The sequence below is a fragment of the Podarcis vaucheri genome (genome assembly GCF_965113315.1).
Source record: "Podarcis vaucheri genome assembly, chromosome: 5".
NCBI lineage: Eukaryota > Metazoa > Chordata > Lepidosauria > Squamata > Lacertidae > Podarcis > Podarcis vaucheri.
Window position 1 is genome coordinate 66,529,289 of NC_138763.1, and position 25,814 is coordinate 66,555,102.

Sequence of the window (25,814 nt, forward strand, 5' to 3'; positions counted from 1 at the left end):
ACCAACCAGAGCCAAGTACAGAATAGTGGCTGGATAATGAGAGCACAGCTATCAGTGCTTGACTTCTGGTTGAGCCCAGTCAGGCCTCTGTAGCACAAGGGTCAACCAACATTAAAAACACCTCACTGCTAGATACTGCTGCAGCCTTTCTTCACAGCGTTCATAATACAGGCTTCCTTCCAATCCAAAGGCTGGGCTCACTCAAAAGGCCTGAGACTTGACAGCTTTCTCTCCTTTACACACGTTTTGGCCACATTCACAGAGGACATTAAAAGTACCACAATGCCATTTTAAACAGTCATGGCTTCCCCCAAAGAATCCTGGGAGCTGTAGTTGGTTAAGGGTGCTTAGAGGCTCCTGTTCCCCTCCCAGAGCTACAGTGGTTTAATCACCACAGGGAACTCTGGGAATTGTAGCTCTGGAAAAGGGAAAAGGGGTCTCCTAACTTCTCTCAGCAATGGCCTTATAACACACTACAGCTTCCACAATGGGAATGCTGTTACAGTTTTTAGAGTGGCATTTTCAGCAAGACTTATAATGGCTCTTTGTAAACCTTTTGCAAGAGCTTTGTCCCTGACTACACCCCACCCTTTCACCACCAGTATGGGACTTGGGATACTTGCACCAGTTGAAAGGCACAGCTCATGTCACCCACGGTCGCGGTGGTCCATGGGTATTTTAAAGGAGCCTAAACGTTCCTCAGAACATGCCATTTCACAAAGCCAAGCTTAACTAAGGATGTTTCTTGGAATGGCCCCACACTTCCCTTGGGAGTCTGCCTAATTCCTGCCACATTTGTTGTTCTACTTTGTTGTCAGGATAGGAAACATTGGCCGCAATAAAAGCCCAGCAGCCTTGGATGTGTCTCCCCCCCCCCCCGGGCAGTCTTAGCTCTGCTGCCCATTCAAAATAAAGGATTTTTTTCCCCTTTCCAAAATCCCTCATAAATTGCACAGGCAATCTGGCACCTAACTAGACCAGAGACTACATTCACATTTGCATTTGATGTGCATATTTTTTAATATATACAGTGGTACCTTGGTTTACAACCATAATCCATTCCAGAGATCTGGTTGTAAACCAAAACAGGTTGTAACCCAAGGTGTGCTTTCACCAGTGGGGCCTCCCCCCAAAAAATTGGTTATAATCCAGAAAAATGGGGCTTAATCCAAAAAAAGGGGACATGCACTTCCGGGTTTGACGTGGTTGTAATCCAAAATGGTTGTAATCCAAAGCGGTTGCAAACCAATGTACCACTGTATTTAAAAAAAGTGAATTGCAATGACTGATGTAGAAACATAATTAATGATATTTCAGTAACTACCAGCCTTCTCCCAGTTTTGCAGTCTGCATTTTTAAAAGCCCGCATGATGCATTTCATGCCCTGTCTAATTTGACCCCATGGCCATTAGCATTTCTCTTACTCTGATTTTATTTTGTTTTAAAAGACTTGGCTGCTATATTCCTTAGTGCTATGATGAAAGGAAAAACAACAACAAGTCCCTCTCCTGAGATACATACCCCTTAGCCGGCTTCTTTATGAAAGTATCCAAAAACTCAGTTTATCAACTCTAGGCTGTAACTGTGAAGATCGATTCTAGAAAATCTTTAGGTGATTTAACAGGGAATGATTTTCCCCAGCCCCATTTTCTTTCACTGTTCTTTACACTGAGAAGAAGGGTAACAAAACAGTTTTAACATTTGTGTAGGAGTACAGAAAGCCAAGTTATAGTACAGATGAGAGACTAGTTGTGCCTCTATTTCCAGTCAGCAATTAAATATTTTTAAATTAAACATGTCAGTGGGTTGTTTTAAAAGTAATAAATTATTTCTAGCATGGGAGAAACATCCTGTAAGATTATGGAGATGTATCATTCCACCGGTCTGGGGGATATTATTCATCAGGAAACAAAAACAAAGGGATGTGTGTTGAAGTATTGTTGTTTAAAAGAGAAAAATGGTCAAGAGTTAAAGGTTCAACAATTTACTGGGTTGCCAGGCCCAACCCAAAGAAACTACCTGTGACTTTAATAGCTTTTTTTTTTTGGTAGTACTGATGTCTTTGATCTAAAGTTGGTAGCTTAATTTTTATTCCTTCTTTTTCTCTACCCACCCCAGTTCATTCAATTATGGCAGTTAAGACATAAGGTTCCCAGGCAAAGGCCCAGTGTTAGAAATTAGCCAGGCGCCAGGTGTGTTTTGCAACTAGTGCGGGTCCAGTTGCAACCATGTGGAGATCTCTAGATGCTAGATAGGCGGCTGGGAAAGGTAAAGGTAAAGACGACCAAAGGTAAAGGTAAAGGACCCCTGGACAGTTAAGTCCAGTCAAAGGCGACTATGGGGTTGCAGTGCTCATCTTGCTTTCAGGCTGAGGGAGCTGGCGTTTATCCACAGACAGCTTTCCAGGTCATGTGGCCAGCATGACTAAACTGCTTCTGGTGCAACGGAACACAGGGACGGAAACCAGAGCGCACACAAATGCCCTTTACCTTCCCGCCACAACGGTACCTATTTATCTACTTGCACTGTTGTGCTTTTGAACTACTAGGTTGGCAGGAGCTGGAAAAGAGCAACAGGAGCTCACCCTGTTGTGCGGATTCAAACTGCCAACCTTCTGATCGGCAAGTCTAAGCGGCTCAGTAGTTTAGGCCACAGCGCCACCTGTAACCCAGGTTTAAGGTGCCATTTAGCGATTAAATTATATACCTGAGTTTCTAACACTGTCCACTTCTTTGCTCCTTGCTTACAGTAGTATCTCCCTACATCCCTCCAAAAGTGGCCCCTGTAGTTCGGCTCTGGGACGGCACTCTGTTAGACAAAGTGGGCCTCTAGAGTAGATGTGGAGGATCTTTGGCCCTCCAGATGTTGCTGGACTTCATCTCCCATAATTCCCCTGCCATTGGCCATGCTTGTTGGGACCGATGGAAGTTGTAGTTTGGTAACACCTAGAGGTTCAAAGATTCTCCACACCTGTTCTAGAGGGAGATTTTTGAATTCCTGCATGTACACTAAGGTGCTACTGTGATCCTGTATTTTGTTGCTTCAGCACAGTCTTAACTCCAGTAGGGGAGTTTCTGCATAGTTTTGTCTCAAGTTCACTCATTCGTATTGTTTTCTGTGCTATGTATATTTGGAAAATGGCACCATTGTTCGATGCTGGGGTTATATTTCTGGGTTCCTTTCCCTTCCTCCCCATGGTGGAACGAAGCACTCCTGTATCATTAACTTAGTGCTTTCTTGTGTTTTTATTGCCTTTTAATGGGAACATACAGCAATAATTGGCACTTAGAAAAATATTATGCTTTTAAGCAGCATGTATAACAATGGGAAAACATTCCATCCCAAAATATTACCGTCTTTCTCTATTCCTCTTTTGCTAATGAACGTAAAAGCTCTTTCCAAATTTCAAATGGTGACTCTGACTGCATTCCAAATGAGTCTTTGACTTAATTTTAGCTTTTGATATGTTTTAGCACAATTAATATGTTTTGGCCTGGTTTCTAGCTAGGTTTTCAAATGTGGCTATTGGTTACTTTCAGCTGTAGTCACGGAGTAGTTTTGTGGGTGGCTAAGGTGTGCTTGGGGGCATCTGCAGGCACCGCGTTGGTGACCCCCGAGCTATGGCATATATCTGTGAACCTCTTAAAATGCCCTCTGGTCTGACATCTGACAGTGGAATGCCTCTGGCTGACATCTCTAGTAAAAGCAGAAAAATTTCCATTCAACTCTTAACAGCTGGGCTTTTCCACTTGGAGGATGATTGATGCCAACATATAATTTGTATATTATGCTGGCTGTGTGACTTTCATCGTGAGTTATGGGGATCAAAGTGGATTTGCAGCTGGGTTTCTCACATCTAAATACCAACACTCTATGGTATCATTGGCCCTTAAGTTATGGACTCTGAAGCACCCTTCATTTTCGCAGGACTCAGAAAGTCTCTGGCATCTCCAGGTAGGGCTGAGAGTCCATGCCTGAAACTGTGGAGAGCTGCTGTCAGTCAGTGTAGACAGTACTGAGCTTGATGAATCAATGGTCTGACTCAGTGTAAGGCAGTTTCCTTGTATGTGAGCAGGTACAACTCTCCACTAAGGCCTAATTAGTATGTCTGCTTCCTGTGCCATTTTGGTGATATTTGGAGGGAAGCAATACAGGGGCAGAATGACCGATCCTGTTAGTTTCATGCCAGCTTCGTTGAGTGATACAAGAATTGAGCTTCTATTCTGTGACATAATAGAAAGAAGGTGCACCGTTTTATTGTAAAGATGGGCCACGCAATTATTCCCACACCCTTTATACCAAGGGTGGGAGCAAGACAGATCTCCAGGCTTCTATAGTCAGGGAAAAGCCGGAACTCACCAGAACTGTGTTCCAGCACTTATTTTGTGTGTTGTGGCAGCCCCGTAGTGTTGTGGTGCTGTCCCCACTCAGGGCTGTGCAATGCGGGAAGGGTGAGCCGGGGAAGAAGAAAAGTCTTGCTCCCCTAAAGAAAGCTCAACAACTTTGGGTGGACGCTCCCTGCAAAGTCCCGACACCCCTTTTTCTATAAAAAAGCCCTTTTTGTTTGTTTATATCATTTCCTTATGCCAGAAGGCATCAATGTGACTTACAGCAAACAGTAGAAAAGGTTCTGGCAGTGCTTCCCTCCTCTCCGGCTTGCTCAGGCTCTTTCTAGCATCCTCTGGTCCCTGCACCTCTTCTCCACTGGAGGTGGGGCTTTCTTGCTTCGCAAGATTTCCGGAGGCTCCCTGTAACACAGCTCCCCCTCTATCTCTCGCCTCTGAGCTGATGGCAGTTCCCTAACAGGTTCAAATCCTCACTCAGCCAGGAAGCTCACAGGGTGACCTTGGGCCAGTCACTGCCTCTCAGCCTAACTTACCTCACAGGGCTGTTGTGGAAATAAATTAGGAGAGAGAGAGCCATGTATTACACCTTGAGCTTCTTGGAGAAAGAGGTGGGTATGAATGCAAGAAAGAAGTAAATAGGATTAATTAATAAAGGTTATTTTTAAACAAATACGACATAACTGTCATAGAGGCAAACTGCTGAGAACCAAGAATGACCATGTGCTAATTCCAAACAAAGCCCCTACCTTAGGGTTGCCATGTGTCTGGAATTTCCCGGACATAGCCGGGATTCGGCCGTCAGAAACAGTGTCTGGGTAGAAATCGTTCAATGCCTGTGATAATCCGGACATATGGCAACCCATGTTGAAAGTGTAGATTTTGGCAAATTTTGCAGCAACTTCTGCGTCTGGATTTTTACCTTTTGAAATATGGCAACTCTACCTAGTCTATCTCAGCATGATCACCGTCCGAATGAAGAAAGCCGATAAATAGCCCTCACTAGCCCTGCTCCACAACCTCCTTGAGTGCTTTTGGCCCAGCTTGGATGTCTCCTCGAAGTGTGACAAGGCCTCTTGCTTCTGGTCTGGTTAGACAATGGTGGGGTTTGAGGTGTGGGTGTTGTAGGTGCCTCTGGAATGTAGCCTGCTGTACAAAGTTCAGCTCATAGCCATAACATGCCCCCCTCCCCCCTTGAAGACTGTCCATTGGGGAAAGTTTCTCCTCCCTGCTTTATTCACTCATTTCGTGTCCTGAGTGATTTGCGGCCTTCCGCAGTGTTGATTGTGCTTCTATGGATGGCTCTCGAATTACAGGCATAGTTCAAGACTTTATATTTTCTTTGTTTGCTCAGGGAAGAACAAAGGCAAGTAATGGATAAAACAGCGCTCTGAAAATGACTCCACTTCTCCAAAGATAAATATTGTTACAGCTTTATCATCCGAGCTATGAAGTGGGCTGAGGAGGCTGCATTCATCATCTCCTACATCATTTGCATTCTAAGGAGTTTTCTTTTTAAAAGTCTTAGCATATTTCAACCCCCTAACCTTTCAGAAACTTAAATATATTGAGGAAAGGAGGAAGTATTGTTGGATATTAAATCCGTTACTACCAACAAAGCGAGGGTCGGGGGGTGGGGGAACCTGGAACTGGTCCGTAGGCCCAATATCATTATCTTCCCCACCCCACCTGTCAATCACCTGACATCATGTCCGGTGGCCTTTATTTCTGCCGGCAGGGGTCAACAGAAGCCCCTTTCAAAGCACTGTCTTGAGCAGTGCTTTGAAAGCCTTTCCCAGTGGGCTGGGGTGCCAGAGGTTCCCCACCCTTGGACTAAGAGACAGTGTGTGCATGTGCGTGTGCGCGCGCACACGAGAGAGATTTCAAAACCCAGCTTTCATTTCTGGGAGAAAAGGGTTTGTCCTTCCTTTCTATGGTTTCCACCTGCCTCCTTTGCTCCATGAGTGTGAAGGCAAATGGCCTCTGTGTCAGCATTGACATGTTCTGCCATAGCCTTTCCCCTTCACAAAGGGGTCGGGAAATGGTTCTGCCTCAACTGGGCCCTAGTTTTCCCCACCGTCTGCTTTATCTGGTGGAGCAGAGTTCGTCCTGGCCAGGTACATTTAACAGATGGTGCGGCTAGTGCTTAAGATAGTAGGGAGACAGAGCAACAAAATGACGGCAGGTCCCAGAGATCTAAGTTGGTGCATCACACTGTTTATATACTTCACTTATTGCTTTTGGGGCCAGGAATATTCATTGAACACAAGGCATGCTGACTGCGGTGCTGCTGGGGGAACTTGAGCCAAGCTGGCCAGGAGCCTCTTCATTATTTTCCTGGCGAAACACATGTCTGTCATGTCACCACTGCAGTCATAATCCTCTGTGTATGTGTGTGTGCTGTCTATGCCATTGTTTGTGTGCATATATTTCACAATGAACCATACTGCACTGAAACAATCTACTAAACAAAGGCAGCTGTTCAAACAGCTCAGGACTCGAGGAGTGTGTGCTTGTAGTGTTGGATGTTACTCTTGGCAACTGCATCTTGTTTGACTTGGGCTACAATCCACTCGCTTTCTCCTGCTGAATGTCAGAAGGCAGAACCCACAGTTGGATCGCCTCTCTCTTGTCACTTAAGGGAAGCCATTCTGTATTACCTGTGGTGAAGGGTGAGCAAGAAATGCCTGGAAAGCATGTGGAGAATTTTGTGCTTTGAAAGGGAAGGGCCCTAGCTCAGCTTTGGATGGTGAAGGCTCCAGATTCAATCCCTGGCATCTCCAGGCAGGACACACAGAGAAAGAACCCTGTCAGAAACCCGGTTAGTCAGTATGGACAATGCCAGTGGCGTAACATGGGTTGCCTGTGCCCAGGGCTGCGTGGAGGAAGGGTGGGATGGAGGACACATGCACCTTCAACTGCCTAATGGTGTCTGTATCACCCAGAAGATTGTAGCTGCAGAGATAAGAAGAGTCACCTGGAGAAGTCACTTCCTGGTTTGCATACAGAAGCGTTTTCAGCTTCTCATGCTCCTACCGTATTTTTCACTCTATAAGACGCACCTAGTTTTGGGAGGAGGAAAACAAGAAAAAAAATATTTTGAATCCCAGAAGCCAGAACAGCAAGAGGGATAGCTGCGCAGCGAAAGCAGCGATCCCTCTTGCTGTTCTGGCTTCTGGCGCAGCCTGCATTCGCTCCATAAGACGCACACACATTTCCCCTTACTTTTTAGGAGGGAAAAAGTGAGTCTTATAGAGCAAAAAATACAGTATGTAAGAATAACAGAGAAATAAGTAGACCAGAGCAAGGGAATCTATGGGCAAAGATGAAGACGTGTGTATTATGAGAGGGTTTAATTTTTTTTTTTTATTCCATTTCATGATAAACATAGATACAAATATATATTCCAAGAAAAATGGTGAAAAACCAATAAGCACCTGCATGAATAAGAGAGGGGTTGGAAAAGCTCACTAGTGCAGAAAACAGAAAAAGGATAAGGAAAGGAGGCACAGCAATTTTTTGCAGCGGACGTATTGGGAGTTAGAAGTAAATGGTTTCAAAACTCGGCATCTGAGGAAAGAAAGGGCAAAGGAGGAACCCTGCTGTGAAAGCACCTCCACTGCCAGATTATAAACGACTTTTGAATGAAAGCGGAATGAAGAAGGATCTCGAAAGGGATGAAACGCTTATTTCTGAAGACGGAAATGAGGAAAATGAATAGCCAAGGAAACATACAGAGAGGTAAAAGGAAAATAGAAAGCCATGAGCAGTAGGGGAGCCAAATGAGAAGCGTGTGGATGACAGATAAATGGAGTAAATATATGTACACACACACAAGGCTTTTAAAAAGCCATTTGCAAGATAGGGGACTCATTAAAAAAGAATTCAAGACAATCACAGGGACAAAGAAAAGAACACAGGAAGTACAAAAAGACATCAACGCGGATCATATTAAAATTAGGAAAGGGAAAAAAACTGATGATGGAGTTGATGCTAAAACTGAGATTTGGAGAAGAAAAGCTCCCCTATGTGTAATGTTTGCAAGGCCTGCTTTGATACAGCGTTTGGGTTTTATTGCGTCACAATCTGGAGGTATTCCAGTCCAGGTTTTATCAGCTGCCTAAACAAAGAGTCTCTCTCCACTGGTTGGACTTCAGAACTAGGCAGTGATGACAAATTCTGGTATGCTTCACTCTACATTTCCATGTTAAACACTTCTAGGTAGTCATGCTTGCACTGACTCTGCACCGTCTTGAGTCCAGGAAGCACACCATCCCATAGAACATACAGTGGTACCTCAGGTTACAGACGCTTCAGGTTACAGACGCTTCAGGTTACAGACTCCGCTAACCCAGAAATAGTACCTTGGGTTAAGAACTTTGCTTCAGGATGAGAACAGAAATCGTGGAGCAGTGGTGCGGCGTCAGCAGGAGGCCCCATTAGCTAAAGTGGTGCTTCAGGTTAAGAACAGTTTCAGGTTAAGAACGGACCTCCGGAACGAATTAAGTTCTTAACCCAAGGCACCACTGTAATGTTTGTGATGGTATGGGCAGTAGTCTGGTTTTGGTAAAGAAAAGAAGAAAAAAGGTGCCTCTCAAGCTCATGAAGTAAATACTGTAAATCAATATATACAGTTGTACCTTGGTTTTTGAACAGCTTAGTTCTTGAGTGTTTTGTCTCCCGAACACCGCAGACCTGGAAGTGACTGTTCCAATCTGCAAAATATTTTTGGAAGTCAAATGTCCGATGGGGCTTCTGCGGCTTCTGATTGGCTGCAGGAGCTTCCTGCAGCCAATCAGAAGGTGCACTTGGTTTCCGAATGTTTTGGAAGTTGAACAGACTTCCGGAACGGATTCTTTTTGACTTCCAAGGTACGACTGTATTGCAACTCTGTGAGGGGTAAACTACAGTTCCCATGATTCTTTAGGAGGGGAGAAAATGTGTCAAGTTGCAGATCCTCTCTCAGTGATTTTCTGCACAGGGGCTGGTATATAGGGGTGTACAAATCTGCCAATTTTAGTTCTCTTAACTTGTCATTTTCCAGTCTTAAACACAGTGTTCTACATTTCTGCAACAATCTGTGGTCTACCCCCCAAGCCCCTACCCCTAATGAAAATTCAACAGTGTTTCAGTGCAAATTTCCCCCAGTACACATATCTTTGTATGCAATTTTGATTAACATAATGAATTTTTGCAAGCAATTTTCTCCAATATATATAATGCATTTTCTATATTATTTCCACCAATATATGACCCCCCCCACACATTTCCCCCTAATATATGCATTTTCTGTGCTTTCTGTATGGTAGGAAAACTGCATTGCAAAATTTGGAGAAGCGTGAATTTCAAAGGATAGAGGTGTTTCAGTTCACATATTGGTTCAATAACTGCAAATGAGGTAGATTCTTATTAAAAAGCAAACAAAAATCAAAATTCTTCCTTATGCCTACTGATACATGTATACGTTTCTGTTCAGCCATTCTGCACACTTCCTGCAGAGTAGGCAACTGAATTATTTACTTTGTGTTAAAGAAGAATCTTAATTTTCAAGGTTAATCGAATGTATATATTGAGGCGAATGGTTTGAGACATACAAGATTGATGCTGTTTTTATCTTGCAGCTGAAATAGAATTATTAGTGGGACTAGTTTGATGTATTTTTATGTAGATTAATGTATTTTAATTTCAAATAGCATATTTTGTAGAACCAATATAGTTTTGCACTGACATGTCTTTCTCAATCTAATACATTTTAATCACGTCGCTCTGTTGCTTGTGCGGTTTCTCAAAAATACCTGAATGCATTAACTTTCAGAAATATATAATATACATATGATTGACCCTAAATAGGACCGTTTTTAACCCTTGGCCACTTATATTAAAAAAATAAAACTCTGTTAGGAAATGGCTAGATGTCCATTAACCTTCCTAAACAGAAACTTAAAAAATAAAGGATTGGTGGACATTTTACTACCCCAAGCCAAATTGTAATGTATCTAATGTGCTGCTAGTGTGTGAAAACAGTCACGATCCCAAGATTCCCAGGCATGCACCTCCACATGGTGGAGACATTGGGTGCCATTCTAGTCCCTGGGCATCTTCGCTTGGCGTCAAGTGGTTGATAAAGGTAAAGGACCCCTGACAGTTAAGTCCAGTCGCAAACGACTCTGGGGTTGTGGCGCTCATCTCGCTATACTGGCTGAGGGAGCCGGCATACAGCTTTCAGGTCACATGGCCAGCATGACTAAGCCGCTTCTGGCAAAACCAGAGCAGCGCATGGAAATGCTGTTTACCTTCCTGCCAGAGTGGTACCTATTTATCTACTTGCACTTGACATGCTTTCGAACTGCTAGGTTGGCAAGAGCTAGGACCGAACAACAGGAGCTCTCCCCGTCACGGGCATTTGAACCGCCGACCTTCCAATCGGCAAGCTCTAGGCTCAGCCAGGTGCAAAATGTGCCTGGCGCCTGGTGATTTTCTAATGCTGTTGGACTCCCAATTTCCATCATTCCTGACCACTGGCTGGGATGGGAACCCAAAAAACATCTAGATGGCATCACATTGGCTTAGCTTATAAAGTGCCACAAGATTCCTGGTTGTTTTTGCAGGGACAGATGGGTGCTGCTTTCCCTCTGAACATAATTCCAAACTGTTGAACTGTCCCATCAGTCTGTCTTGGCAAAACTGTCGAGAAGCATGTGGAACTGCAGGTGAAACATAAGCATTTGTTTTATTCTTACCCTATTCCAAAAGCTGCCTGTTCCTTAACAGCAGGGAAGGGCTTACCTGTGGCTTTTCAGATACTGTTGGACTCCAACTCCCATCAGCGCCAGCCAACATGAACAACAGCCAGAGATTATGGGATTTGTAGTTGTAGATGGAAGATGCCAGGTTACCCACCTGATGCTGAGTAGCATTATAAATGGTGTTAGCTTCATGAATTCTTCCATCTTGTAAAGCTTCTTTTTAATCCTGTGGGTGGGATGGAATCTAAAAACACTTGGACGCATTTTATTTAACATTGAAACCATTGATATGAGAATTAAAGCAAGCGCCCCTTTCATGCAGTGAAATGACCACGGAATGCTCCTTTGTTTCAAGTCATTGTAAGCTAATCAAACCGTGGAAGAAATCTGCGCGTTCCAAAATAGTCCCTGTAAGAAGCGTGACTCAATAATGTTGCGAAATGCCTTTATTCATTTAAGCAGAACGAAAACATTTAACTCTCTTTGAAATTGATTTTGCCGCATTTAGAACATTTATAAATACCAAAGACTAGCATTTTCATTGAAGCTGTTGCTTTATTCTGCTTTGAAGAATCACACCCCAACCCCCACTCCACCCACATGCAAATTTTTAAAGGCAAGGTTTGAAATGTTTGGGGGGGGGGAGCCCACAGAAGTATTAGGGAGAATGAACTCAAACCAAACTTGGAATGAAAACCGGACCCAATCTTTGTTCCCGAATCAAAACCAGTGGAGACTGATCCATCAGGGAGAATCTGGCATTGCCCCACCAGCCTCAGCCAGCCCCCAACCGCCTGCCTTCCTTCTTACTTTCAACTTTTCTAAGGAGTGGCACTTGGCTGTCCTTAATCTCAGCTTTGTCCTTGTCTATCTTAGCAGGAAGAAGGATGGGAACAAATGTTGCCTGTCAGTCACTCTGGCTCCACCTACTCTTGGCCTCCCTCCCAATCATCTTACCAGTTCCAGTGGCTACTACTGGCCACCACTATCCTGAAGCCCTCTCTGTGTTGTTGTTTAGTCGTTTAGTCGTGTCCGACTCTTCATGACCCCATGGACCAGAGCACGCCAGGCACTCCTGTCTTCCACTGCCTCCTGCAGTTTGGTCAAACTCATGCTCGTAGCTTTGAGAACACTGTCCAACCATCTCGTCCTCTGTCGTCCCCTTCTCCTTGTGCCCTCCATCTTTCCCAGCATCAGGGTCTTTTCCAGGGAGTCTTCTCTTCTCATGAGGTGGCCAAAGTATTGGAGCCTCAGCTTCAGGATCTGTCCTTCCAGTGAGCACTCAGGGCTGATTTCCTTCAGAATGGAGAGGTTTGATCTTCTTGCAGTCCATGGGACTCTCAAGAGTCTCTCTCTGTAGAGCCTAAAAGTTATTGGTGCCAATGCAGATTCCCCCTCCCCCCAAAGGCAAAGCCAATTTCAAAGGAGGATTATCCTCGGGACAAAGGCAGGGAAGAAAAGGTCTATATTTTCCCACCTCTCGTCCATGTTTGCTTTGAATCTGGTAATCATCATCCTTCCCAGTGCATGCTATCTTCATTTTTTTTTAAAAAATACCTGCCCATTGAATGTCTAGTTTGGCTCTGACCATGAAGACAATCAGCCTCTGAGTAGAAATGAGAAAAGAGTGTTTATGTATGCTCACACTTGCTACAGTGTTCAGCCTGTTTTTATATTGTGGAAACCTTTCTCTCGATCCTTTGACCTAAAGGCCAACCAGTATGGAGCTGTGTACAGAACTGGACAGTTGCAGTCCTATTTTGGCATTTCCCATCATGCAACTCCCAACTCCCATTAGGCCAAACCCCTGAAGATGGGTTGCTGTAAAGCACACTTAAAAAGCTGCGCAAAAGAAACCAAAAACTGGAATTTTTTCATGTGTGTGTTTGTGTGTGTGAGAGAGAATAAAATCTGGTTGGTGCATGCATTACCTTTTACTCTCCTGCTTGCTAGTTACCTTAGAAATTGGGTGTTTTAAAGATCCATGCCTGTATGAAATGCAAACACCTTGTTTCATCTTTTGTTTGCAGGTCAAATTCTTATTACTAGCTACAGTTTAGCCTGCGGGGCTCCCCGCTGCAAGTTACAACAGTAGCGGTTTTGCCCGCAAACTTTGTAACTAACGAAAGGCACACTAACTCTGCTTTCTCTCTGCTTTCTAGGTACCTTGGAATCACAAGGCCTCTCACCTATCCCGTAAGGCAGAATGGGAAGTGTATGGCTAAAATGATCCTGAGTGTGTGGCTGCTGTCGGCTTCAATTACTTTGCCACCCCTCTTTGGCTGGGCTCAGAATATCAACGACAACAAAGTTTGCCTCATCAGCCAAGACTTTGGTTACACCATTTATTCCACGGCGGTGGCGTTTTACATTCCCATGTCCGTGATGCTTTTCATGTACTACCAGATCTTCAAAGCCGCCAAGAAGAGTGCGGCCAAACATAAGTTTGCCGGTTTCCCCCGCCCTGAAGAAAACGAAGGGATCGTTTCGGCGAACGGCATCGCGAAACTGCACAAGGAATCGGAAGAGTGCACAAATTTTTCGCGGCTGCTTAAGCACGAGCGGAAGAACATCTCCATCTTCAAGAGGGAGCAGAAAGCTGCCACCACCCTGGGGATTGTTGTCGGGGCATTTACGGTGTGCTGGCTTCCGTTTTTCATACTTTCCACCGCCAGACCCTTTATCTGCGGGACGTCTTGCAGTTGTATCCCCCTGTGGGTTGAGAGGACATTTCTCTGGTTGGGTTATGCAAACTCTCTCATCAACCCCTTTATATATGCCTTCTTCAACCGGGACCTGAGGACAACCTATCGCAATCTGCTGCAATGCAGATATAGGAATATCAACCGTAAGCTATCGGCCGCAGGCATGCACGAGGCCCTGAAGCTTGCTGAAAAGCCAGAGTTTGTTCTGTAAGGTCATTTTGCCTTTTATTACACTTATTTGCTGGTTCTTTGTGTAAGCTTTCTCTTCCAAGTAACACCAAATACAGATAAGAATGATTGTGTCTGATTGTAGATTATTCTTTTTTAGTTGAAGATTTCTGTCAGTCTTATCCCAGTTTGTTGTGGCTTTCCCCTCAAGAATCTGGAGAGAATGCTAAGAATTAGAGTTCCCTTTTCTACCAACTACAGTTGCCCCAGAAAGACAGAATAACAACTAAATAAGTTCATGTGTGAGTGCTTAGCATTATCATAGTAGTTGGATACCCAAGTACCAAAATTCTTTGTATTAAAACAGTTGTATGTGAAGAGGGTGGGTTGTTGTTGTTGTTTTTAAAGATAGTGAGCATCTTAATTTAGGATTTCTGTCTAAAGATCTAGTGTGTACCTATACAAAACTGTGTTACTCCAAACTTGGTAGCTGCTTATACTTTTTTCCCGCAGGAGAGCATAACCACAAACTAGCCATCAGGCCTAATAGTTGTGGGCACATAGCTGTAGTTTTTAAAGCTCTGCTTTGTGATTGGATGCTGCCATTGATTGGCTCCCATTGTTATTTCCTGCACTCCTCAGATTACCAGCAAAATCTGGTGAATGATCCATGGAGCATTTTGTCCAAATGATTAGGTGCATGCCTGCTTGATGTCTTCTAGGCTTCTTTTTCACTGTTTCTTGAAGTTTAGCTTGACAATGCGTTTAGAAAGCATAAGAGTTTCGTAGGACAGATGGACCCCAAATAAACAATAGTTTTGCTGATCACAGCCTATGAGCAGAATCTCAACATTATTTACTTTGAGTCAGTCCCAAAGACTTTTTATAGAACAATAAGTGGGTTTGGGATTGCAGGGTCCGCTGAGGCTAACTGTTGCAAAAAATGCATCTTTGAACACTGGGACCTTGACCAAAATCCTTGCTGATCCTCTATTGAAGTTGAGAAACTAACAAAAAGAAGCAGTGCTATCTTGAGAGCTTTGGTACGTTACTATTATTTGAAATCATTGGAACGACAAACATAGACAACAGGGTGAATTGTATAACTGGAGTGAGGAACTTTTGGTCCGCCAGATGGCGATAGACTCCAACTCCCATCAGCCCCAGGCAGCATGGCCAATAGCAGTGGCGTAGCGTGGGGGGTGCAGGGGGGGCCGGCCGCACCGGGCGCAACATCTGGGGGTTAGGGGGCGCAAATCCATGGGTTAGGGGGCGCAAATCCACCGGTTAGGGGGCACAAATTACTTGCCTTGCCCCGGGTGCTGACAACCCATGCTACGCCACTGGCCAATAGTAACCGATGGTGGGAGTTGGAGTTCAGCAGGAGGGCCACAGGTTCCACAGTCCTATTGTATATGATGTGATCCAGTGGGCCGTTTTAGGCATGTATAAAAACATGCACACTTGCGGTAGTGCATAGATAGCCAGTGCTGCTGACTACAACTCCCACCATCCTTGATTACTGGCCATACTACTCAGGGCTGATGGGAGTTGTCGTCCAAAAAATCTGAAGCTATGACGTTGGCTTACCCCTGCACCAGGAAATCATTTTCTCTCTCTTTCTTTTCCTTTTGGCAGCAGAACTTGGTACTCTGCTGGGCTATTTCTGGTGCTACCCTGCATTTGGGGGACAATCTGTTCCGTAGCACAGTGGTCTCAAAAGCCTGACTGCACATACCAACTTCTCTGCGCAGCCCTCTGTCCACGTTGCGTAGATAAGGAACAGGATGTCTCCCTCCTCTGCTGTTAGTGGGAATGAGGCCTGTGCGATCTGTTCAGGTGTTTGCTCAGGTGGTCTATTGGCAGGACTTTGCTGAGAGCATCTGCTTCTTTGTAGGAAAATTGGCCCCGTGTGCTCTCTCGCTCAGCCATCATTCTGAAGAAAGGAAGTTATTGTGCTCTCCCTCTCTCCCTTATTGGGGGCATGAAAGCTATCAAGTGAAAGTAATACTAGGCACCAGAACAATGATAAACAATGGCAGGAGTGATGTCAGGGTTGTTGCTTTCAGATCATTTTTGTTTTATGTTTTGCCCAGATAGGGTTTCTTGGGGGTGTGGGGCAGGGGGATTTGCTTTTGCATTGTGGTATTTTGATATATTTATTTACTGTCGTTTTATTGCATTAGTTTTATTTTATTTTATACTTTTGTGCACTGCTCTGGAATATTTTGATGAAGGGTGGTTAATAAATATTTCAAACACTAATATGTATTTAGAAGGATGTCTATTTAGAAATACAAGTTGGTTTCCTTAAGACATGCAGTTTCTCTGCATTGCTTTCTTGAGTGGTCTTCAGAAAACCTCATTGGCTTTGGCCATCCCTAGAAAGCGGGGTGCGGGTGGGGGATCCCGGGGACAATGAGTGGCATGGCTACCATCCAGCAGCATCCCCCAGGCACTCCTGCTGCCTTCTGCCTGGCAATTTCAGCCACTAAACTCAGCCTGCCAACGTCCACAGGTTTCATCTGTTCATGAATATCCACCACTTTCCTTCCACACATCACCTTTGAGCACATACACGCATGATTTGCCTCAACACACACACACACAAACAAACAAACACATGCCAGCTGACTTCATGAAGAATGCCAACGGACTCATGCACTCATCTTTCATGCTCCACTCATTCACATTAGTACTCTGGCTTTGACTCACAAATAACCACTGGCTTCTGTCAACGGACTTCTGAAGATGAGCTTCAACCAAGCAAATATCAGCCTGCTTCCACCTTACGGCACCTAGCAGCTTCTGAATGTGAACTCCATTGGCTTCCATCCACCAACACATGCCAGCTTCTGCTGGGTCCCTCACCAGACATCGGCCAGCTTCCTACCATGGATATCAGCCACCTTCCCATGCCCCCACTTGTTTGCAATCCCTCTCAGCTAGCAAATCTGCCTTATTATAGCACTCTGTAGCCAGATGACCACCACCTTCCATTTGCCCACTCGCTTCCTCCACATGGAAGAAGACCAGGCAATGAGGCATGCCACAGCGGGGTCCCTGCTGTGTCCTGGTGAGGAAGAGGACTTTAAATCAACAGACCTTTCACTTGGCTCACCTTTGTATTCACTCACCTGCTTTGTGCTTTTGTGATGTCACCAAAAGTCCTGGGTGTGCGCCTCAGCAGTGATCTATTGGTGCGTTTATTATTAATAAGGGTTTCTAGCCCACCCTTCGTCTGTAGTGATACCAGGGAGAAGTACACCATAAAACTAGGGTTCTGGGACCTTTTCCAGTGCATTGACCACATTTCCTTGTGGGCAACCATCCGGGCTCTGTATGTGAGTGGCGGGTAGGGTCAGAGGCAGAGAGGAGTGAAGCAATGGATGCGACTCTTACCCTCGCACAGTAGGCTCTAGTCCAGCTGTACAAAAGCCAGAGGTTTCTACACACACACCCCTCCATATTTCCTTCCAGTTAAGCAGGAACCATTATCACAGTTCAGGAAAACATTCCAACCAGGCTAAAGCAATCGAGGAAGGTGTGGAGCAGGGCCAGGAAGTAGGGAATGGCCTTGGGAGAGTCCTGGGTGCCAGACAGAGGCCCCTACAGGCTGAGGGTTTCCTACCCATGCCATAAAATTGAAGATTTAAAAAAAACCTCCACCCTGCCACTGGGTTATTTGAGACCACCCTAAAACTTAGCATCATGGGGGAAGATCACCTGGAAAGTATGTAGACGCAAGTGGGGATGCTGGTGAAATTCTTAAGGTTCATTTTTCAAAGTATCTTCACCTATTTGTTTACATTGCTGTTTAGACCACATGCAAGCATAGCTTTTGATTTTCCACTCCACAGATGGTGTGCCATATTTGTTCAGGGTAAGAGACGTGCCAAATGATTTGAAATAAATCTGCTGCAGGCAGTCGCTGAGCTGAGGATTTGCTTATTAAATGGATGAAGCCGTTGCTTTATCAGAGGCACTTGTTGGCAGGAAAGGGGGAAGACCGCGGTGGTTGTTTTCTTTTTAAAAATGCTAAATGACTCCTGTCAAGCTTCAAAATTCATTGTGGGTCCTAAAGGCAGGATTTATCCTGCGGAGTTCATAGAATCATAGAATCAAAGAGTTGGAAGAGACCACAAGGGCCATCGAGTCCAACCCCCTGCCAAGCAGGAAACACCATCAGAGCACTCCTGACATATAGTTGTCAAGCCTCTGCTTAAAGACCTCCAAAGAAGGAGACTCCACCACACTCCTTGGCAGCAAATTCCACTGTCAAACAGCTCTTACTGTCAGGAAGTTCTTCCTAATGTTTAGGTGGAATCTTCTTTCTTGTAGTTTGGATCCATTCCCCCGTGTCCGCTTCTCTGGAGCAGCAGAAAACAACCTTTCTCCCTCCTCTATGTGGAGGTTTTATTTAGGTTTTTTACCTAAAGAGTCATGCTTTGGCTCTTTAGGTAAACAAGCCAAACTGTTTATTTCAAAGATAGTTTGGGGAAAGTAGGGAAACTAAATAACCTATGTTGTATGAAAAAGAATCTGTTTCAGCCCACATTGCAGCTCCTTCTATCATTTCTTTTGGAAACGTGGACAATCCTGGTGTGCAGAAGAACTGCAGCTGAGGGATTCCCCTGCTTCCCATGTAGTTTTGGGAAAGGCCCGTTCTTCCAGATTTGCAGTGGCCTCTTTTTAAATTTATCAGCCTTACATCCAGAATGTTCTGCTTGTAACCTACAGCTGTTGCCTTCCTGAGGCTGTCACAGCCTTGGCTCCTCCTCTGTTTGATTCTGCCGGGCTCAGGCCTGAGTCGCTGACCAGGGCTTTCCCAAGGGGACAGCTTCTGTCCTTTGCAAAAGATTGCAGTCATTTGCATGCATTACTTGGGAGTGAGCCCCATTGAACTTGCAGCCCAACCCTATGCAGGTTTTACTTGGAAAATAAGTAAGCCTGCATAAGCTGGCAGCCTCCGTGAGACTTTGCGTAGAGCTGTAAGAGATCTAGAGTAGGCCAGGAAACCTGTTCCAGCCAGTGGTGCCAGCAGGGGAAGACTTTGGGGCAAATTTCCAAGGCTCCCAAGGCAGCAGGGCTGGCTTATACCACACTTTCAGTAGTAAGTAAAGTAATGCAAAGTTACCTAACTGCACCGCTTGTTCTTTCTGGAATGATAAGCTTTGTATAAGAACATATTTCAATTTCTAACAGGCAAACATATGGTTCTTACTGATGGTCAGTCATGCTTAACATAAAACAGTAAAAAAAAAGAGTACTTTTTGGTTCATTTTGTCTTGTTTCATTTATTGACCTTTATTATTTATTATTCCTTCCTTCTGAAACTAGTTTTGACCTTGGATAAAACCACATGGTTAGTTAATTTCATTTCTAATGCCTATTTTCGTTTTGATTTCAAAACTTAAGCTTGTCTATTTTCTAATAAAACGAAAGCCAAACCCTGCGTGCATCGTATTCTGACGTCTGTTGCAAATCTTCACCCTTCAATGTGCTTGGTCGTGTATCACCTCCTGCCCTTCCCCACCAGAGTAGGATGCTTAGACTGATGGGGTACCAAAGAACATATTGTGTGTATGTAATGGGGTTTCCCCCCTGCTGATATGCCTGCTTGTTTGTGTTCTTTAGGGCAAAACTACACCCTACTACAAAGAACATGGAGCACCATCCCTGGGTTGACTCTTGTCCCCATCCCCCATCCTCTGGCTTTAACATTTCACTCAACCTATATCCCTACATCATTGCAGTGTGCATTTCTCCAGCCCACTCAAAACGTACCTGCTGATGGAAGGAAAATGCACTTTGTAATGACTTCATGGGCACAGCACATGTTAAACCAGATGTTTATGGAGAGAAAAGGAAGCCCCATTTTCTGTGTAGCATGTAGTTCTACCCTTAGGGCTAAATCCTGAATCTCTGTACATCCAAGTGGCTGGGCGTTGGGCAGCGAAACACTTGCCCTCTGTCAGACAATGCATGCCATCTCCTCTGTTTCCTCGAAAAGTAAGCAGAGGGAAATGAATTCCACCTTCAAAGGACCGTTGGTAGGCTTGAATGACAGAATACTTGGTAGCCTTGAGGACAAATACCCCTCTGTTGCATATGGGGGGGGGAGAGAATACTCCTCCATATTGACTCAGTTCAATCTTGGGTTTGTTTTTTAACCAGCGCTGGAGAAAGTGGCAGGATTTGGCCTTTGTCTTCTTTCACTATTGTGACAGTGTTGCTTTACGTATGTCAGTAAACAGCTAGAAAAGTACTTCCAGTTCCTAAGTGCCTTGCAGTGCAACTGAGGGCTTGTCCAAGAGGTTTCCCCCTTGCCCTACACCTTTCCAAAGGAAAAGCTGCTCTTTCGTGATAGAGCAGAACAAATGGCAATCTGGGGGAAACCTGAATTGCTGTTTGCTCTGACTGAGCAGCAAAGAGCAGTTTTCCCTGGGGAAAAGCAGTGAGACAAGAAGTGTGGATAAGTCCTCAGTGCTCATTTTCTCAGAAGAAAGTTTCACTGTGTCTGGTGGGACTTACTCCATCCCTTGCAAACATGTTTTGGACCACAGCCTGAAATGTCTTTTGAGCTCTACCCACAATTGTTGGGCACTATTTGCATGCTATTATTAGATGAACAAGAATAATTTTCAACACCTCTGTGTTGGCACTTAGTTTCAGTGGGAGGAAGTCTTTCTTCTCGCCAACCTAGCTAGAAATCTTTCCATACAGGAACCTTCCAGAAAGCTGAACTCCATGTTGCCACAAGCAAACCCATGTTTCCAAACGTGTGACTGTCGAGCTTAGCATAGGAGCAGGGCAATTAGCAAAGAGGAGGTGCTTCCAGGACCACTGTTTTCCCTAAATATATGCCCATCTTGGGATGTTTATTCCACCCAAAAATCAGTGTATTTCTATTCTTGGAGTACAGTTGGAGGAAAAACAGGTTTAATGGAAAGTATTAAACATCTCCTGAAGACCCATCTATTTCAGAAGGTTTCTGTGGCTCATAAGATTGATCACATAGCTCTATTTTATTATTTATTGATATTTCACAGAATGTTTTATTCATGTGTTCTTTGGTTTTACTTATGTATTTCTTTGTATTTCTGCTTATAATGTTGAATATAGAGGTAGAGAATCCCACTCATTTTACTCTGAAAAAGGTAATCCTTTCATTACCGTTACAGGGCAAACACACAATTGGAATTCCTGGGTTGCATCCAAAGATACATTTAAGGAAGTTCATGGAAGGAGAGTGTTTCTAATAAGACACGTAATAAGACACATTGAATAGGTTAAGGCTTAATCTATTGATCATTAATGACATGCTATGAAGCAATGAGAGGTGTGGATCTTAAGGCAAATTAACTTGAAATTCACAGAAAGAAACTTTCCCATTTCCTTCTCCTCTCTGAATCTGATTTTGCCCTGCCCCCAGCCACTGAAAAGTCCTTCTGAATAATAACTCTCTCTCTCTCTCTCTCTCTCTCTCTCTCTCTCTCTCTCTCTCTCTGTGTGTGTGTGTCCTGGGGGAAGGAGGACTAGGAAACATCTGTAAATTCAATTAAGTCAACATATTTTGGATTTAAGCCTGATTTGGGGAGATTGTTTCTAAGCAATTTTGCTTCCTTTCTCCATAACTTTGTCTCAGTCTGTAGTCTGCTTTCTTGTTTTCGTTTTACAAAAATTTCCTAGGAACCACTGTTATCCAAGACACCTATAGAATCCTACCTCATCAGCGTCCTAGCCCCTCAACTAAGTTCTGTGTCTTGGTCACATAAAAATGTGACAAAGAGACCAGAATACACACACACACACACACACACACACACACATACAGGGAACTCCCCGTTTGCATGGGGGTTGAGACCATTGATAAGTAGAGGCCTGCAACATTTCTGAGCTGATGTTTGGCAGGGTGAGTTAGGAGCATCGCAGCTCTATCCTCTGTCCTTCCTCCTCCCTTTTTCCCTTGCAGTCATCACTCAGAAAACCCCTATTGACTGATTTTCACCTTAGACAAATAACCCCCACTTGTGTTGTGTTGTGATTGTCCCCAGCCTCCCAGAAATCAATCAGGAAAGGACGCATCCATCAAGTGGGAACTTCTGATCAGAACCTGCAGTGATAGCTGTCTCCTAAGCACTGGTCTCTCACCTATCCATTTAACCTTTAGATCACTTCACTTGTTCTTGAACAATTCTGAGAAGGCTTCCTGTTGATGCCACCTTGCTTTCCGAACCAACCAAATTCTGTCTGTATCCTACTTGACCTCCATCTTTCAAAGGGCCGGTTCCTAAAAGTCTCCTATGACCTGTCATGCCCACCCTTGACATGTCATAGGACTCCCCGAAGGGACAGGGAATCTTCTTCTGTACGCTATGATAATAAGTTAAAGAACATTCATCTTGATATATTTCTGTGGTTTTTATTTCTTTGAACAGGAGGAGCTCTGATTACTCAAGAAAAAAGAGCCATGACTTATGACTGGATGCAGATGAAACAGTCATATAATGAATAAGGCACTGCTGCGCAAGGAACAGCGTTGAAGATCCAACCTGCAAGGAGAATGTGATGGGCTCAGGAAACACACAGGGTCTTCTTGGGAAGGGGATACTGTAAAGAAAGTCAATGAGCTTGGTATATTGTATTAAATGTACTTCAGCGGAATACAGTGACATCTCTTTTGATCGCCTTTTCTTTTATTCAGCTGAACCGATGACCATTGTGTACAAATAAACAATTTTCTTTGTTTGGGGGTGGGGGGAAGAGATGATGGCAAGATTGCATAGGCAATAAGCAGTTTGATGCATGACTGAAATGGCGAGGGGGTCCCTCTCAGGTGTGCCTTATGGTGAGGGGCTCGCTCTACTTGTCCTGCCAACTCGATGACTTTGCCAACTGTCCCTGTTAGTTGTTCTTGCACCCCCTTTTATAAACCTTTCAACAAGAGCAGGCAAAATTTCACCCTGGGTATCAATATTTCCCTCACAACGAGAAATAATTGAAAAGCTGTGGCAACAGAAGAAACTGTAGATGGGAACTGGAGGCCGAGGCCTGTATCCAATGCAATGCTAAGTAGCCATCATCCCCCTCAGCACGAGGATTTCCATTTGTGTAATTAGACTTCCCCTCCCACCTTCCTCAGATCTGCTCTGGAGATTTGAGGGACACCCCAGATCAGATTTAGGGGGTGCACAGGGGGGAGGAGAGCAGGGAAAGTCCCATTATGCAAGTAGAACTCCTTGTGGGGATGGGACGGTTTCTTAATGCTGCATTGGATATAAGTCTGTGCAACCTTTCATCTTTATCAGTCAATGTAAATTATAAAGATCACTTGGTTACAGTTCTTTAACAACTTGTTTCTGACCAAAATAGGAAGGGTAACAACACAGCTTTAGTTTATTTTTTGCACATTCCACCTCAGCCCCCTTTTTTGCTCACTTCCTTTCCAACTTGCTCCTCTTCCTGTTGCTGAGAATCATGGGAAGTGTAGACACCACTAGATTTATATTATATAAGCTTTCTTGGAAGTCTATGCTTTGCCAACCTGTCCATGGTTTGGAGGCACAAATGGGAAATAAACTTGCAGCGGTTTAAATATACCAGTTTCCTAGTGCTATGAATATTCAGGAAGGGACTATGATACAGAATGTATTTTGCCGGGTTGTTAATGTTTTCCAAGCAAAGGATTATGGTTGTGAAGATGCTTGCCACTGCAAGGTGCGAAATATTCTGGGCTGGCTCCAATGCACAAAAGGTTAGCCAAACTTGTCTCAGATGAGAAGATGCAGCACAACCCTAACCATGGTTTACTCAAAAGGGTGTCCAGATTTACTCCCAGGTAAGTATGCTTAGACTTACAACCATAGTGCGAAAAAAGATCTTAATTGTGTGTAAAGAAATTAAAGTGCATGCTTCAAAAATTTAATTAGCTGCTGCAGAGGGAACAGAATTAGGACTCACCAACACCGCAGGCCTGGAAGAAATTATCCCCAGTGCTTCCTTGGGATGGAAGTTTCCATTTAAAGATTTTTGTCAGAACTGTGGTGGGCCTGGGGTGGAATTGAAACAACCCCCCCCCCTTTGCATCCTGTTCTGAACCTAGCTCAATGACCCACCCAAGACATGGCAGCTATTTAAATTGTTTAAAAGATGCACATTAACTCCTTGGATGCAGTTAACATCGTATCTAGTTTGACCCTTGGCTAACATGTCCCATTGATTTCCTTTGGGCTTTAGTGCAACTGATATTGAGCTGGTTGACATGTAATGCTAAAAGAACGAAGGCATAGCTTGAACGCATACACTCCTTGGGAAGGATATTGTGGCTACTTCGCTCTTCCTGAAGTTCTTGCTGCTGTGTTGCTGTGAGCTAAGCCATGGTTAGGCTTAGCATTTTTCCACATGGTTTGTCTTGTTCCAGACAAGGATGAGCTGTGACCAAGGTTTGTTCTTGGGTTTACAGCTCATGCTTTGTCTGGAGGAGACGTACCATGAGCCTGAATTAGGAAGGCACACCATAGCTTAGCTGCAAGCTGTGTGGCCAACAGGAGGACCAAGGGAGGTTTGTGTTCTGTGTGAATCGGTTCGTTCCCTGTATTTGGCCAATGTCTGGCTAAAGAAGAAGGGACAAAAGGATAAAAATGAGATCTACTCAAAAGCAGCCATCAGGTCTAAAATAGGAAATCATTTCTCTTTGACATAGAAGGTAATTTAAATGGCGATAGTGAATCACTGGACTATATTAGGAAAATATAGGGCTACAGTGAATTCGTTTCAGATGATTCAACAAGCAAAACCCAATATATTCAACGCAACCCTTAATTTATGTGTCTGTTATCCTATTTCAATGTCATTTCAGGGTGTGCTAAAATGTGTTAATAAATTATATGAATGGTGGTATGATTTCAGCAGCTTTCTGTGTACTGTATTTCCTGTTCTTATGTTTCACAGAGAACCATGTTTGTTGCCTTGAACTTCATGAGACCGAGGGTCACATCTGTCCTTTGTAGTGATAACAATAAATAATATTACCCAGACAACATTCTGTCAAAGTTTGCCAGGAATGAATCCATACTTCATTATCAGCATTCATTGCACTGGTTCCTGCATACATAAATGAATGCCTTTTGCTAATTCAAACTGATTTCCTCAAAGGAATGGGTTACATTGCAGATAGATCTGAATGGAATCCATGATGTGAGAGTGATAGAATGAGTGTCTGTCAGCCTTAATATTTCCATATAGGAGAATGGGAAAGCTCTGATCAGGCAGATTGAGAACAACAGCAGAATAGTCTTCTTACAATGGGTTCCCACACTCAATATTAAATGTGGGGACCCTATTGTATTATGAAAGAGGAAATCAAAAGGCTACACCGCTAGAATGATCTGTGCCATGGCCATTCAGCACAGAGTGGTCCTTGCACAGCTGTCACGGTTATCATTGACCATTCAAAGAAAACCAATAAAAGGAAAGCTATCTGGTTGTTGTTGTTAATTGCATTCTACACCTATATCACAAGGTGATGAACAAAATATAGTGAAAATGGTCAAATATAGTTAAAAACAACAGAAGTGGAATTTTAAAAGCAATACAAAATGGACACCCACAGCAGAGACCTATTCATTCAATTGAGAAAGCTTGTTGGATCAAACAAACAAAAATATTCAGTTTGTTTTCAGGAAGTGCAGGTAATTGCAGAATTTCATCAGGCTGTGTTGGATTTCTGCCTCATTTCCAAGGCAAAACAGTGTCCTTTCAAGGGGTGCAAAATGAACTTGTACTACTTGTTCAAAGCTTGTATTCCTCATTCTGCAGCTTTGGTGAAAGCTTAAAAAAACACACTAAAA

At 44.0% G+C, this 25,814-nt stretch overlaps 1 protein-coding gene across 3 annotated transcripts in view; it reads left to right on the forward strand.

Annotated features, from left to right (window-relative positions):
• HTR7 (5-hydroxytryptamine receptor 7) overlaps positions 1-24,860 on the forward strand; it is a 42,353-nt gene extending 17,493 nt beyond the window's left edge. Inside the window, exons 2-4 of one of the 3 annotated variants that reach the window (XM_082222052.1) lie at positions 13,252-14,001; positions 19,303-19,327; positions 22,404-24,860. In XM_082222052.1, the coding sequence (XP_082078178.1) occupies positions 13,252-14,001; positions 19,303-19,318 (766 nt within the window). In that variant the 3' untranslated portion in view covers positions 19,319-19,327; positions 22,404-24,860. Of the gene's footprint in view, positions 1-13,251; positions 14,007-19,302; positions 19,328-22,403 lie in introns of all 3 variants that reach the window. The other 2 variants (XM_082222053.1, XM_082222051.1) reach the window with 2 other exon arrangements.
• Positions 24,861-25,814: the final 954 nt, after the last annotated feature.